General features: G+C 40.4%; 1 protein-coding gene across 1 annotated transcript in view; it reads right to left on the bottom strand.

Annotated features, from left to right (window-relative positions):
- Positions 1-17,060, bottom strand: part of GRIP1 (glutamate receptor interacting protein 1) — a 406,109-nt gene that overhangs the window by 137,371 nt on the left and 251,678 nt on the right. Inside the window, exons 3-4 of the mRNA XM_005872692.2 lie at positions 9,690-9,825; positions 7,426-7,571 (exon numbers count right to left, since the gene is read on the bottom strand). Of these exons, the coding sequence (XP_005872754.1) occupies positions 7,426-7,571; positions 9,690-9,825 (282 nt within the window). The remainder of the gene's footprint in view (positions 1-7,425; positions 7,572-9,689; positions 9,826-17,060) is intronic.

Here is a 17,060-nt window from a genome sequence, read left to right as displayed (position 1 = left end):
GGGCAAAAGAAATCCTAAGTACATTCAAAATATTACTACTGACTAATAAAATAAAGATCCACTTAATTTTATTTGATATCATGTTTTCCTGTTTATTGCTCTCATTTCACAAAATGAAATTACATTTCCAAGTTGCAATCTCTAATTATATTACACACAGTATGAGGTTATAAATTGTGTGGAGGTGTGGTCACTACACTATTCTCTAAGACTGCTTTAAAAAAAACTGGTGAATAATTCTGTTATATAGTACACTATTGGTGAATTAAAAACAAAAAAAATCCACAAATTAACATTTCATCATTAGGATATAAAAATGGTTTTACTCATGGAGACAGAAAAGTTTGCAAAGTATAGAATTTGATGGTCTTAGATCCTTGTATTAAATTTTTACAATGATATCTACTTATCTAATGTTATTTTCATGATCAATGACATTTTTACATTGTTACTAGATCTTGAAGGTTATAGTGTATAAAACTATCAACAAGAAATATATAGACATGATTTAAGGCATTTAAAAAATAATACTTCTTGCCATAACAGAAATAGGAGATAGCTTTAATTAAGTATTAATTACAATTATTTTACTAGAAATTCTGAATCCTCAAAGGAACGGACATGATTATGTAAAGCACTCAGCTAAATTCACAAAGCAGCACACATCTAGCTGGGACATAAAGTGCAATAAGAACTTGGATCTGCCGAAAAACATAAACCTACAGCTGACCAAATGTTTTTGTGCATTGCTGATTTAATTAAATGTCATATTCTTGCTCTCAGGGGAATTTCATTTTATTCTAATCAGCTAGGTCAGTATATACAACTAGCCGAAACCATTGAGATACAGATTTAATTAAATAAACAATTTGAGTTCAAACCAAATGTTTTCTTATTTCTATGATCCACTTCTAAGAAATTGATTAAGCACATGAGCTTTTTGTTCTATTGGTAAGGGAGAAAAGGAAAAGATACAGGGAGAAATAATTCATGAGCTTCTATTGTGTGCCAGGAATTCTGCAAAGTAGTTTGCAAATATTATTTCACTTAATCATTAAATCAACTTTCAATTATATACAACTAAATCTAATTCTGGGCCACCTGTCCTTGTTGGCTGGGTGTCTGCTGTGGAAGGCAAAGCACTGTAATTTTAATTTTGCTTGAGCTAAATCTAGCTGACCACCAAATCTTACAATCAGATCTAACGTTAATATAAAGACTTTTAGGATTATCTACAGCTTTAGGTTATTCACACTAATGATGTTCATTATTTACAAAGGTAAATGTGAATGTTGACTACATTTTAATATACTTAATGAAATAGATTTGGTCTTTATAATTTTTTTATTGATTTCAGAGAGAGGAACAGAGAAGGAAAGATAGACACATCAATGATGAGAGAGAATCATTGATCGGCTGTCTCCTGTCCTGCATGCCCCCTACTGCAGATCGAGCTTGACACCCAGGCATGTGACCTGACTGGGAATTGAACTGTGACCTCCTGGTTCATAGGTCGATGCTTAACCACTGAGCAACACTGGCCAGGCTGGTCTTTATAATTTTTATTTGTATGATTGGTTCTGGGTGACTACATTTTTATATTCAGAACCAAGATATTTTATATTGCCATGTGAATTTTACATGTGTGTATGTGGACATAAACACCCAATTAAATGGTTTCCCCAAAGAATCATATCTGGTACACAGAAGGGCTAGGTAGAAACCAATTTCACAGTGAAGAAATACTTCTCCTTGGTATTTTAGTTGTACTGTTGTCCTTTGTTTCTATATGTACTACATGTGTATTCATATGAATTTACTATGGTAAATTATATTTTTCTAAATTAAATACTACTTCCCTGACTCCTCAACTCCTACCTGAACAGGGGAATCGGAATTGTGTTCTTTCCCACCTCATTATGTTAGGCTTGCCCATGTGACTTGCTTTGGCCAATGGAATGTTAAGAGTGTGAGCAGTGATTGGAAGTGTTTTTCCACTACCACTGCCACTGGAAGAGCTTTCCCTGGGAGCTGCTGCTCCTTCAGACAGAATCCCAGAATGATCCAGGCGGAAGAGATCTGAGACTGCTCCTGCCCACTACCACCACCACCACCACCATCACATCATCATCATCATCATCATCATCATCATCATCATCATCATCTATCTACCTCTCTTAGAATAAGAATTGAGAAGAAGGCTGTCACAGAGACATGCTTCAACACATTTATTTGAATTAATGAAGAACTCCTGATAGAAAGCTAGTCTGATTTAGCTGATGGTTTAACAGTGAGGATTGCCTTTGCCAACCCTCTGCTGTATTTTCCATAAAATAAGACATATTCCATAAAATATGTAGCTCCAAGTTTCAATAAAATAGTACTTAAGACATATAAAGAAAATCATGCCAAAAAAATAAATCTTTTTGAAATATTTAAGCTTTATGGATAAAGAATTTTAGGTGTTAACTAAAAAGATGGGTGAGGATTATATAATATTTCAAAATTCTTTAGCGGTTATATGCTAAAAAAAATTTGAAGGCAGTGCTCTAGACTTTAATACATAAACACCTGATACTGTTTGGAATTTTCTTTCTAAATACAGTCTCAAACCATCACATAATTTTAAAGTCAAAAAGAACTTTATAGCTTATGTAGATGGACCATTTCATTTTCATAAAGACACTGAATCTTGCCCTGGCCAGGTGGCTCAGTAGATTAGAGCGTCATCCTGTACACCAAAAGGTTTCAGGTTCAATTCCTGGTCAGGGCACATACTTAGGTTGCAGGTTCAATCCCCAGTCTAGGCATGTAAGGGAGAGAGCCAATCAATGATAGACGTTTCTCTCTCACCTCTCTCTCTTTCTCTCTCTCTTCCTCTATCTCTAAAAATCAATAAAAACATAGCCTCCAGAGAGGATAGAGAAATTAAAAAGAAAGAAATGGAATCTTAGAAAAGGGAAGTGGTTTTCCCAAGATCAAAGTTCCATCTTTCATCTATCAGATCACACACACACAACACACACACACACCCTTCCACTTTTTTCTAGACTGGATGAGAGGGGGGTGGTTGGCTGAGGCTCAGATTGCTGTGATTAGTGAAAGAGTTAGCAATCTCGGCCTCAGGCGATCTGCCTTCAGCAGCCAGTGCTCCCCCGGGGTCTCACTGCTGGCGGCTTGCTCCTGCTTGGGCTGCCTGAGCACAGTGAAGGGGAGGCGTATTAATTCCTTCAACCTCGCTGAACACAAAGATCTTATTAATTTATCCAAACATAATAGAAAATGACAGAGATAATCCTTGGAGAACAGACCTCTCCTATCTATCTACTCTAAAATTCACACTTTTGTGTTTAAAAATAATTTTCCTATTTCCCATCAGACTTATTGCATGCAGAAGGAAATGCTGGTATAATCACAAGTCATGATAGGTTTTAACCCCTGATATGTCTGATACCCACCCTCTCCCCTTTAACTCTATGGATGCTATATTTATTCAGGATATCACCTCTCTTTTGGAAAACTGTAACAGCCTTCGGCTTATAGCTTCTGATATATACTCCATTTGGGTTTTTAAAATGATAAGTCTAAAAACTCAGGTCTGGCGATGCCATTCCTTGGCTTTATAAGACTTCAAAGGCGCTTCATTGCCTACTTGATGCCATCCAAGATCCACCCCCATGGCTCACATGGCCCCCATTGTTTTATTCCTGTTGCTGTTGCTGGCCTCAGTCCTCTCAGCCCTCCAGGCCTCTCTGTTTTTCTCCGTGGGCTCCAGCAACTCCAATCTGTGTGTAGTTCAAACCATGCACTGGGCTGTGTTCTGACCTCCTTGCATTATGCTCTGCCTAGAAAGTTCCTCTTCCGACTGGACTTGCATAACCTCCTTCAGATATTCCCAGAAACCCCCAGCTCTGGATCACCCATAAACTTGGCAAATCTCCTCTACTGTCCTTAGCCCTGGAAAGCTATCCTAAGAGTTCCTTTTAGGAAGAGATTGTGTTTTATTGATTTTCATATCCCCAGTGGAGTAAAAATGCTAAGTCAAAGAGCATTAGCTCTAGATATCTGGCTTCTCTTAACTCCTTGGCATTGGTTTGAAGTAGCAATTTCAAAGCAAACAGACTCTTTTAAAGTTCAAGAAAACATAGTACTTTCAGTGTAATAATAATAAAAATGGCAATAATCACTAATGTACTATGGCTTATTGAATACCTGGTAATGATCTAAATACTTTACGAGATTATAGCCTTGAATTCTTAGAAAAATTTTACATCTATGATAGCCACTTTGTAGATAAGAAACCCAAGGCTCAGAGAGTTTAAATAGCATGTCCAAGGTCACAAAGCTAGAAAGGGGAAAAACTGACACTTAAGCAGTGACACAGTCCAAGCTCTCTACACTGGATTTCATTGCCTTCCCTTGCTGAAAATGAAAAATGTTGGCAAGAGTTCTGAACACAGACTTCTATTGATTTTGTTATAAAATCACTGTTAAATTTTTGGTGTTAGATTTTATATTAAGTACAAGAACTGGTGATTGGTTATGTATACTCACTCCCCAAGTGCTGTCATCTGTTCCCAAAGCTACAACCACCACCTATATTCCCATTAACCTTAAATTTACATTTCCAGCCCAGATCTTTCTCCCAAACTCCAAGCCAGACCTCCAGCTCTTGACATTTCTTCTTTGCATGTCAAATAGGCACCTCAACTGCAGCATTTTAAGCAATGAACTTCTGGTCTTTCCCTCGCAAATCAACTCTGCCCACCTTCTTAGCCACCTCATTCATGGCAACTCCATCCTCCGGTTGCTCAGGCTCAATGTCTGGGATGGCCCTTGACTCTATTTCTGTGCAACCCACGTCAAATCTGTCAGAAGATCCTGAATGTGATGGGCCCTGGCTGATGTGGCTCAGCTGGTTGAGTGTCAGACCATGCACCAAAAGGTGACTGGTTCAATTCCCGGTCAGGGCCCAGGCCCAGGTTGTGGGTTCGGTCCCCTGTTGGGTGCATGCAGGAGGCAGCCGACTGATGTTTTGCTCTCATGTTGATGTTTCTCTTAACCCTCTCCCTTCCTTTATCTCTAAAAATCAATAAAAACATAAAAAAAGGAATGTGATGGTGCTTCTCCACCACCACCTCTCACCTGGATCACTGTTATAGCCCCCCAACCGGTGACTTAGCTTCTACCTTTGCCATGGCAGTCTATTCTCACACAGCGGCCAAAGGGAGCCTTCGGAAATATAAACCAGGTCATGTCACTCCTCTGCCCCTATATCATTCAGAGCAAAATTTAAGGTCTGTCCAATGGTCTACAATAGTACCTCATCCTTTACATTCTGACCTCCTCTCCTACTTCTCTTCATGCTCACTCTGCTATAGCCACACTGCCCTTCCTAATGTTTCTAGAACAACTCCAGATATATTCCTGCTCTTGGATCTTAGCACTGGCTGTTCCATCTTTCTGCAATTCTCTTCCCCCTGAAATCCACATAGCCAACTTTCTCACCTCTTTCAGTCACTGACTAATGTAAGTTTCCAAGAGAAGCTGTTCCTAACTATCCTATTTAAATTGAAATCCCACGCCAGCACTCCAACCCCTCTCCTTGCTCTTTCTTTTTCCCACGGCATTCATGCTATATAATTAACTTATTTATTGTGGTTTTATCTTGTTGTCTGTCTTCCCATTAGAATGTAAACTCCACCAATGTACATAGTGGTGGCTAGAACTTAATAAATGATCAATAAATTATTGCTGAACAAATACATTGTAATTGAGTATTAATATTCAGTCTAAGTTCTCACCAGGACCGAAAAGCAAAGAATTTTCTCAGAATAGCATCCCTGTTAATAGCTTAATAGAAGGAGAGGTGGTTGTAGAATAGCACAGCTTAAAGGTAGGGCAGCAGTAATACATAGCGTAAGGTATACCTCACACTGAAGAAGCATATGGACTTTGGAGTCAGGGAGCCTGAGTTCAGATACTGACTTTGCTGCTTACTCATTTGGGAAAGATATTAACTTAAGCCTCTGTAGAGTGAGAATAATAATGATAATAATGCCTATCTTGAGTGTTGATTAATTTGTGTATTTATTATTTACCAAAAAATGTTTATTGTTCTCAGTCAGTGGTCGGCAAACTGCGGCTCAGCAAACAGCTTGCGAGCCACATGCGGCTCTTTGGCCCCTTGAGTGTGGCTCTTCCACGAAATACCGGCTCTTCCACAAAATACCGACTTCTGCGCATGGGCCACGAAGTTTCAATCGCACTGTATGTGCGCACCCGCACGTGGTATTTTGTGGAAGAGCCACACTCAAGGGGCCAAAGAGCCGCATGTGGCTCGAGAGCCACGGTTTGCCGACCACGGTTCTAAGTGCATTACAAATACTTACTCATTTAATCCTCACAACAGATCTATGAGTAGTAACTAATATGCCCATTTTCCAGATGCCGAAACTGAGACCCAGAAAGCTTAAGTAACTTTCTCAAAGGCACATAGGTAGTAAAAAGTGGAGCTGGAATTCTAACTCCGCTTTTTACTATCTACGTGCCTTTGAGAAAGTTACTTAAGCTTTCTGGGTCTCAGTTTTGGCTACTGACACTGGAGTTCAGCTCAGCTATGCTGACTGTCCTTGTGATGAGAAATAAATGTATCAATGCAAGTCAGGTTCCATATAATGTCAGACATTTATAAGTTCTCAAAATGTGTTGGCTGCTCTTGTTACATTATTATTATTATTATTATTATTACTTGACAATAATGTGTTCTAAATCAATTTTCATGATTCAGAAATTAACACAACTATAAAGAATCAATATTAAACATTCTTCTCCTAAACCTCGACACTAAGTACAAGGCCTGGCTGGAACTTAATGCACAGAACTTACAAAGATGGTTACTCTTTATTAAAATAGCTTAACTGGCATATACAATGTTCACAGATCACCTTAATAGAAAGCAAGTTCTATATAATTTCATTGATATCAACACTCTTTTCAATTCTTCCTGAGCAGGTTATGAGCTTATCAATTCAAATAATTACTATTATTTTTAATCCTCACCTGAGGATATTTTTTCCATTGATTTTTAGAGATAGTGGAAATGAGAGGGAGAGACAGAGAGAAACACCGATGTGAGAGAGACACATCAATTGGTTGCCTCCCGCATGCCCCCACCAGGGCTGGGAGCCTGCAACCGAGATATGTGCCCTTGACTGGAATTGAACCCGGGACCCATCAGTCCCCAGGCCGACACTCTATCCACTGAGCCAAACCAACTAGGGCTCAGATAATTTTTAAATATCAAGAAACTATGCTCTGCCATCCCAGTAATGAGACAATGATGGCAAAAAGGAAGAAAATAAGAAACAACCTTTTAGGCAAAAACGTGGTGCGGCCGTTCTGCCTTGGGTGACAATTACTTACAGACTGGCGGCAGCTCATACTCGACTTCAAGAACCACTCTCTCCCCCACGTTCTTCAGCAAACTGATGATCTCATCATGGCGGAACTTGGCCAGGTTGATCCCATTCACGGCTTTGATGTAGTCACCCACATCCAGCTGGTCACTTCTGCAAAATAGGGGATGTCGCCTCAGTGGACCCATCCTCTCCACAGGCCTGTCTGACTGCATTTCCACGTTCCCTTCATGATTATCACACCAGACCCACGGAGCAGCAGTCCCGGCCTCCTGGGCTATGGCTGGTCCTGGGAGTGGGAATACAGCCAGGTGGATGCGAGAGTCCACGGACCCCTCTTACTCATGCTGACTGTTAGCCTTTAGAAGTCTTGCTCTGGATCTGTGGCTGTCTCTGATTTTCCCCCCAACCCTTTGCCTCTTCTGTTTTTAGAGAGAATCATGAAACAAAATACAGAATATTATTTTTAGTTACTCTGGTCATAAAGGATTGGCTATCTGGGGGTGCAGGGGGGTAAATTATCCAGATCCTGGACACACCAGGATTTTTCCTTTCTTCACATTCTTCCCCATTTTGCCACCTGTCTTTTGGACATGTCACAGCTTTCAATATCTTCGCTGGGAATTTGTTAAGGAAAGCATCAGCTTGTTTTGCTATTTACTGCTTACAACGTGAATGACAAAGAAGAGTATTGGTGAAGGAGAAATTATAACAAAAATACTACATTTCGGTAACATTCTTGTTTCTTTTTACCACCATAATAGAACCCCGGCTACTTGTGGGCTTTTAGTCAAACTCTACTTGTAAGCCAAGAGCAAGCAGCGAGACAAATGATAGGACTTAAAATTAGGACCTTCAATAATATTTTCTCCCCAAATAGAAATACCTAATTCATTTATTTTATATAAATTCAGCTCCAATCATTCCTTTTTCAGCGAGCCTCCCTAATCCGCTGCAGCCTGCCGGACATGCTGCCACAGTTACCTCGGGTTTACTGACACTCACTGGGCAACTTAACCGCCGACTGCTCTGTGACAACTCCTGTTGTCGCTTTTCACTATTATGCGATGTTATTATTATTGAACTTTTCATGTTTTCTATTCCATATCTCCTCTAATAGATTATAAGTCCCCTTAGGGCAGAGACCTTATCCTAAATTAGTTTGGTTTACTACCTATAAAATGTAGGTGCCTTAAACAGTGAATGTTTGGTGATTGATAATAATACAACCAGCACAGCACTACTAGTAATTACAGCATCAATACAACTGCCAATGGCATTCCTCCACCCCCACCCCCCCACTGTTCTCACATGAAGCTCCGGAGACATACACAGCCCGAGCATCACGGACTGGCCATGACTGTTACAAAAGAGGAGGCTGCGGGTGTGGAAAGACGTCTCTTAAAAGCCTGAAGAAAGGAAATCAGGATGCTTGTGTGGACACCGGCCTGTTTTACAAACAGTACCTCGGATCATGGAGCAATCAATTGGACTAAGCTTATAAATTAATTGTACACACAGGTTCACCAACTGGAGTAATCACTATTTCAAATGGCACTTTAGTAAAGCAAGCACTCTAAAACCTAATTGGCGATTATGTGGACAAAAGCACTGGTGTCCAGGATTTAAGGTACATGAACCTCACTTTGAACGGAACCTGACCATCCCATCCCCTCTTCCGGAGGCGGATTTTTGAATCTGTCTACAAAGCAAGCCCACTCCTGCCCAGCGTCCGGGACAGGCTGCCTTTGGCAGTAACTCGCACAATTTGCAGCTCACCGGGAACAAGCACAACGTGAGACCTCCTCGCCTAAGCCTGCTGTCCTTTTGAAGATCACTCTGTGTCTGAGGAGAAGGGAGATCCCACAAGTAGAAAAGTGGAGAAGATGCCAGACCCGCAAAACTGTCCCAGAGAAGCTCAGAGTCGGGCCTGGCCTTGCCCTCTCTGGATCATCTGTTCCCCAGGTACATGATCAAAGGGTCTCATCCCCACCGCAGCCCATCTGTACTCCGTGGCACATTTGGGGACTGCAGCCATACAGGGGTTTTAACATTAAAATCTCACGAGGGCCTGGCTGCTCCTGAGTTGACCTCCTGGGTGACTCGGGCACAGGCCAAAAAAAGCCACACCCTGAACCACGCCCCGGCGCGCCTCCGCCCCGCGCACGGCAGCTGTCGTTCATTAATCGGTGACCTTCTCTGGGGGAGCTTTAGTGTTTGAGTTAATTTCACCCCGTGTCCCTTTGCCCACACCTCCCGGGATGAGGTTACCTGGCTGCAATGCCTCCTTGCCGCAGGTTAGAGACTCTGGGCTTGCCGTCCTTATCCACTCCGCCCGACACGGTCAGTCCCAGGGTGGTGCCTTCCTTCTTCATCAGCTCCACGAAGGTGGAGCCCTTGAATTCCTCTGTTGAAAAAGAAAAGCATTTGCCTTATGAAATGAGATTAGAAACACGAGGTTTTTTGTGTGTGAGGAACGGACGCCTCGCCAGGAACTCTTTCCACGTTTTCTTTTATGTGCAAAGATCTGTGGCCTCTTTTCATTGCAATTCACAAAGTGCCTCATAAAGATTGCATGCAGATATTCCATTGTTATTAAAATGGGTACCAGTGGGACAGCTCACTCTAGGTTCACAATAAATAGTCCGATACGGATTATGTACAAATGATACGCTTCGCCCTTTGCTTCCTGCCATTCTCAAGTGGCTTTCTCTGGTTTCTCTCCTTGTAACTCTAAAGGGAAATGAGAGCTGTAAAAGAAGGGGCTAGGCCAGTGGTTGGCAAACTGTGGCTCGCGAGCCACATGTGGCTCTTTGGCCCCTTGAGTGTGGCCACGAAGTTTCAATCGCACTGTACGTGCGCGCCCACACGTGGTATTTTGTGGAAGAGCCACACTCAAGGGGCCGCAGTTTGCAGATCACTGGGCTAGGCCATTTAAAAATAATGATGCAGATGCATACAGTATAGCCACAGAGTCCAAGTTCATGTTACATTTCAGCGAAGAAGACGAGGACTCAAGCAATAGAAAAGAGCTTTCTACCTGTTTGAGCTTTACTTGTTTTTTTTTTCTTCCTGTCGTTCAGAAAACAAAGTACAATGGCCTCATGTAGCAACTCATCACTTCTTACAGAGTATGTCACGATATGGTAAAGCAGGTTTGGCCCTCAGAAACCTGGGTAATTGCTGCAAAGCCCTCATTTTCTACACATAAAAATGTAAAATCTTACAGATCCTGTGGGGATAATGTCTTTACACTAAGAGAGAACCCAAATCTTTTGATTTTAGCCACAACCGAAGGTAAGAAAACTTGAAGACTACCCTTCCTTTCTGAAAGAAAATGAGTAGAGTCAGCATGCAGGATTAAGTCCAGAGGCTAATTATGATAAACACTGCTTAAAAATTCTCTGTGATTTTATGCCCCCTCTGCATGCACATTTTTGGGTAGGGATGGGGAAAACGGACAGTTTTCCAAATCTTTCTGGACCAGGTTATGAATTTCAGGCGTTATGAACTTCTGGGACATCAAAGGCATTACTTAAAATGCAAGAACAGACTTTCTTTTTCAAAGTCCGAAAGCCAAAAATATTATTTGCACACCTCTGCCCCTTTCTTAATTACATAACAGAGGTAATTGTTTTAAAAATGTAAATGAATCTTTATCATAAAGGTTTTTAAATTGTTGTTGCTGATATACTATCCCACCTACAGGTGAAAAACGTCAACTCATGTTGGGGAAGGAAATAATCTCTCATCTGTTGAGAAAAACAGAGTACCATGGGAAAGCAGGCGAGTGGGGGGCAGGGACAGGGCATGACTTCCTCTGTGACGCCCAGAACGTCATTCCAGACACGGCTTTTGAGATTGCCAGGTCCTGTGACCTTGGCACCCAGCGCACTTCTTCATGGGTGATTCATGACAGTGCATTCGTGAGCTGTTGCTGCCCGTTAAAGTAGAAGCCAAGGAAGAGTTTATGGGTATGAGTGATGTCAGCTTCATTAACTACATTTTATGTGAGATCACACAATAGCTGAAATTCAGGAATCAAAATTCTTGTCAAGTATACAAAAAGCACAGAGCCTTTTAAATCATTTAGCAGAAGCACTTGTAACAAAAGTCCACCACTGTGTACATTTCACCTTAAAATGCAATAAAACAACCCCCTACACACCAATAAAAACATACATAGGCCCAACTGATATTTGCAGAGATCAGTTAAACAAACAACTCCCCCTCCAAATCCTTCCTGGCAGAAAACCAGGTATAAACTACTTTAAAAAAATAAAGTGAATAATTAAAATAATTTAATTTAATAATAAAGTACATAACAGATGATGACTATCCACACTACAGGGATGCAATGCGCTCAACAATTTTTCCCAACAAAAGAATTCTCTGCATTTTCTTTAAACATGTAGAACAACCCTGTACGTTTAAACATTTGATTATAGATTTTAACTTGAAGAGTTGGAAGCATAGTTTTTTAAGGGCCCATCTTAAAGGTCAGTCAGAAATGCACAAAGAAGCAACTATGAAATAGTACTACCTGGCAAGAGAGAAGTCAGTTTCAATTCACAAGACTTTATTCCTATTCAGGTTTTCAAGAATGAGCTTCCTGCATGAATGAGATGCTCAAACTAAGGCGCAGTGTCCTGGGGTGTGGACCATACAGTTTTCTTCACAAGGAACCCAGGTCCTTCCAAGCCTTCTGGTTGAACCTTGAAAATCTAGAAGAGCTCAATTTCTGTAGTTTAATTTGGTCTCTGTTACAATACAAATCTTTCTGGGCTCCTTTTTTTTTTTTTTGGTTAATCCTCACCTGAAGATATTTTTTGCATTGATTTTTAGAGAGAGTGGAAGAGAGGGGGAAAGACAGAGAGAGGAACATCCATGTGACAGAGGCACATTGATTGGTTGCCTCCCGCTCCCTGACCAGGGCCAGGGATAGAGCCCGAAACTGAGGTACATGCTTTTGACCAGAATCGAACCAGGGACCCTTCAGTCCGCAGGCAGATGCTCAAACCACTGAGGGATGAGCTACTTTTTAAATTAGTCAGAGTCAACTACCTTCTTGTTTAAAAATATTTCAAATCTTTTCCCCAGGGCTAATTTTAATACCATAAAAGACAGAAAATATTCATGCCCTAGTTAATTGAGCAATTTGTGCATTCATTGATTCAAGCATTTATTGAGTGCCTACCGTGAGCCAGACAATAAAACGGAAAGATGGAAAAAGTCTGAGGTGCTTATAGCCTAATCACAGAGGCAAATGGTTCAGGAACCGATCGGCATGCCACAGTGTGGGCTGTGGGGGGAGGGAGCATGGAGGAGTCAGTCCTGCCAACAATGTAAGCTGAAGGCTTGCTGTTCCAAATGCGATATTTGTGCCACATGTTGTCTTCTGTCTAATCTGTCTGTACTTATCGATCAGGATTAGCTAAGTGGAACAGACCAAAGGCAGAATCTAAATTAGGCAAAACTCAGGAGGAAAGATAGAATATTGCTGCAAGAAAATGCGCTGGATCACAAGAATGTTAACTGCCAATAAGTATCTCTAGTCCCTGAAGGATTGACTACATATTTCATGGGAATGTCTGAAGGGGTAGGAGAAAAGAAGCAGTCTGGAGAGGGAGGAACATGCTTCTGGAGTTTGCTGGGAGCTATCTTGCACTCTCCACTAGATTAATCAATCATTTCATGTCTTTCTTGGTGTTTAATGTTTGCATAATGATCTAATGGCAAAGAGAAATGAAGACAGATGCATTCATTCGCATGAGTTCACTTACATTTCAAGGCTTACTAAATCAAGCTCTGCAGTGAAACAAATCAGAAAATTTAGTAACATAGATGGTAACAAAATTAATATACAAAAAACCATAACCCTTACATAAACAAACAACAGCCTATTAGAAGTTATCATTGAAGAAAAAAAAACATTTACAATAGCCAAAAAATTAAATCTCTAAGAAAAAATTTAATGAAAAATGTGAAGGAAAAATTTAAAACACTTCTGAGGGCTATAAGATCAGAACAAATGGAAAGGCATCCATTCCTTCATTCAACAAAAACTCAGCACCTACTATGTGCCAGGCACTGTTCTAGGGTTTGGAGACACAGCACTGTACAAAACAGAGAAAAACCTTCCCATCTAGAAACTAATATTTCAGTGGATAGCATAACCCAATACCACCAATCCGCCAATTCTCCCTAAGTTAATCCATAAAGCTCACAATATCAATAAAAATGCTAATAGGATTTGGAGGGGGCACAAGATATCTACACTAATAAAAGAGAAACATGGTAATTAGCGTACGACCACTACCCTTAGAAGTTATCATTGAAGAAAAAAAAACATTTACAATAGCCAAAAAATTAAATCTCTAAGAAAAAATTTAATGAAAAATGTGAAGGAAAAATTTAAAACACTTCTGAGGGCTATAAGATCAGAACAAATGGAAAGGCATCCATTCCTTCATTCAACAAAAACTCAGCACCTACTATGTGCCAGGCACTGTTCTAGGGTTTGGAGACACAGCACTGTACAAAACAGAGAAAAAACCCCCCATCTAGAAACTAATATTCCAGTGGATAGCATAACCCAATACCACCAATCGGCCAATTCTCCCTAAGTTAATCCATAAAGCTCACAATATCAATAAAAATGCTAATAGGATTTGGAGGGGGCACAAGATATACTTTATATTAGTGCAAAAATGGAACATGCATCGTTGCAAAAATTCTGTGAAGAATTGTGTTCCCACAGTACGGCAGCTTGCTGTGAAAGAAAAAGACAGCCTGCCCATGAGGCCTACCTGAATGAGGTAATGGAATTATGACTGAACTACAATTGTATCTCCCTCGATAGCATTTATAAAAAGAACCAGACATCCCAGAAGCAAGGGCCTGGAGTGGGAAGGCTGGCAAAATCTCTGTGTCTGCCCCCAAACGTTGGTCAGAGTCTGGAACTATTTGGACATACAAAAAAATAATAATTCAGAAAGAAAAGCAGAGAAGTATCATAGGCCTAGTGCATTCAAAACCCATATTAGACCATTTCAGTGTTTTGTAATACTGTTCTACATGGACTAAAGGTATAGCATAATCATCACATTTTGTTCTGTTTCAGAAACTCTCAGCGTCTGAAATTTCTTCCCTCATTTCCTACTTAAAAAGTATAATTAGGCTTAATTATAATGATAGAAAAAGGGAGTTACTACTACTTTCGGAAGTTCCCTAAAATTCAGGGGCTAAATGAACAAGGAATTAGGAAGTGAACAATTGTAAAAACAGTTGCTGAAAGTGGGGAGACAGATAAAAAGTGATGACTACAACAAAGAGTGTGAAGGGCTATGGCAGTGAACACATAAAGGCCTATCACGCTGCATACAGGGAGGATCCCTCATCAGACAGAGGGCCTGGGGGACCTGACAGTGTGCTCTGGACAGTTCCTTGGAGGAGGTATCCATGAGCTGTCTTGAAACAGCCTCAGCTCAGCAAACGCAGGGACGGAAGGTGTTAAAGGCAGAGGAACAGCACAGGCTATTACAAGGATTCTGCCCAGTGCAAGTCCATGTCTGACATTAGGGGAAAAACATTCCGTGTGTCATCATTCAATGTTAGGTCAGCGGTTGGATTTTGTAGATACTCTTTATCAAGTTGAGGAAGTTCCCCTCTATTCCTATTTTTCTGAAAGATTTTTTTATCATGAATGAATTTGAATTTTGTCAACATTTTTTGCATTGATTGATATGATCATGTGATTTTTCTTTAGTGTGATAATGTAGTGGATTACATTGATTTATTTTCTAATATTAAACCAATCTTGCATTTCTAAATAATCTCGATTTGCTCATGGTATATAATTCTTTTTATATATTACTGAATTCTATTTGCTAATATTGTGTTAAGGATTTTTTTGCATCTGTATTCATGAGGGACATATCTATAGTTTTCTTTTTGTACTATCTTTGGTTTTGTATCAGGCTAATAATACTAGCTTCATAAAATGAATTAGGAAATACATTTCTTCCTCTTCTATTTTTTGGAAGAGATTATACAGAATTGATGTTTATTCTTTTTAAACATTTGGTGTAATTTTTCAGTGAAGCATTTGGGTTTGGACATTTCTCCTCCTCTAAGATTTTGAATAATAAAGCATTTCATGTGGGCTATGAATAGCATTCCAAAAGGAGGAATCATCATCTTCACTATCATCACCATCACCACCATCTCCTTCCTCCTCCTCTTCCTCCTCCTCCTCCTCCTCCTCTTCCATCTACTCCTTATTTTGAGTTTTAAAATTTGCAATTGAAAAAAAAATTCCTGAATAGTTACAGGGCTATTCAATATCCAGTTCACACTGGGTAAGTTGTGGTAGTTTGTGCTCTTCAAGGAACTGGACCTTGTTATATTTTTAAAGTGCCCCATGTGATCCTAACATGTAGTCAAGATTGAGAACCACTGACTTAGGGTTTAGTGCATAAGGAAAGAAGGGTGGAAGGGAGACTGGGAAGCAAATAAGTGCTCAGATTTGAGTTTAGAAAAGCTTAGCCTATTATTAGTGTAGAGCAATTTATTTGGTAATGATGACATGAAGTGTTGGGAAGAAAGGCATTAGATTTGGGCCAAGGAGATTCATTTAAAGACCACTGCAGTTAGGCTAGGTTGTGTCAACAAATCCAAAAATGAATAATGGCTGAACCACAACAGAAGTTTATTCTGCTCATATACAAGTCTAAGGTGGGTGGGTGCTCCTGATCAGCAGCCAGTTCATCTCCACATAGAGATTCAGGGATCTAGATTCTTCCACTTGGTGAGTCTGTTTTATCCCTGTTTTATTCTGGTTTCCAAACTGTGCACTAGGGTGCCTCAAGTTCCACAGTGAATTCACAGGACCACCATGAACAATTTTAAATTTCTGAAGGAAATACAGTCCTACTTGGTATCTGTTGGACACAACACCACTGATTAGCTGGAGAGAGCATTTTTTCCAACCCTGTCTTTCTAAAGCTGGGTTTTTGGTGGTTGCTATGGAAAAAAAAAAGTCGAAATCAATGTGGAACAGGAAATGAGATTGTAATATTTAATTTTATTTGAAGGTTTGAGAAGTTGTGCAATGCCCAACCGTCACACACACACCATTACTAAATACTTGTGGTTGTTTTGATTTATATGTATTTTTTAAATGGTTACTAAGTGGTTAGGATATAATTATGTACTATGCTGTTTGGGTCTAAGTACTTAATGAATGGAACTGCTGATGTTTTATTTGACCTGGAGGTACTGTGAAAGACCACTGACATGCCAAGGGCTCTGTGAACTGAGGAAGTTTGGAGACTTCTGCCCTAGGACTTTACTCTGTCTGCATTCACCAGGTGGAAGGAGAAAGACAGCTCTCTTAAACCCACCACTGGCCTCCTTCTGTTCACATCCCAAAGGCAAGAACTTGTTGCCTGGCCACACCTAACTGCAAGGGAGGTTAAGACTTGGACTGTAGATGCCAAGGCAGTAGGATAAGATGGATGTGTGTGTGTGTGGGGGGGGGGGGGGGGGGTGCGGTGAGCAGGTAGACAACTCACCAGAGACTGAAATCCGCCAGTAGCGATGTAGAGGGCATGGAGTCAGGTATTGAGGAAGAACTGCCCT

The sequence above is a fragment of the Myotis brandtii genome, unplaced genomic scaffold, assembly GCF_000412655.1.
Source record: "Myotis brandtii unplaced genomic scaffold, ASM41265v1 scaffold389, whole genome shotgun sequence".
NCBI lineage: Eukaryota > Metazoa > Chordata > Mammalia > Chiroptera > Vespertilionidae > Myotis > Myotis brandtii.
Note: the sequence above shows the minus strand (reverse complement) of the source record. Positions and strands in the feature narration are given on the sequence as shown.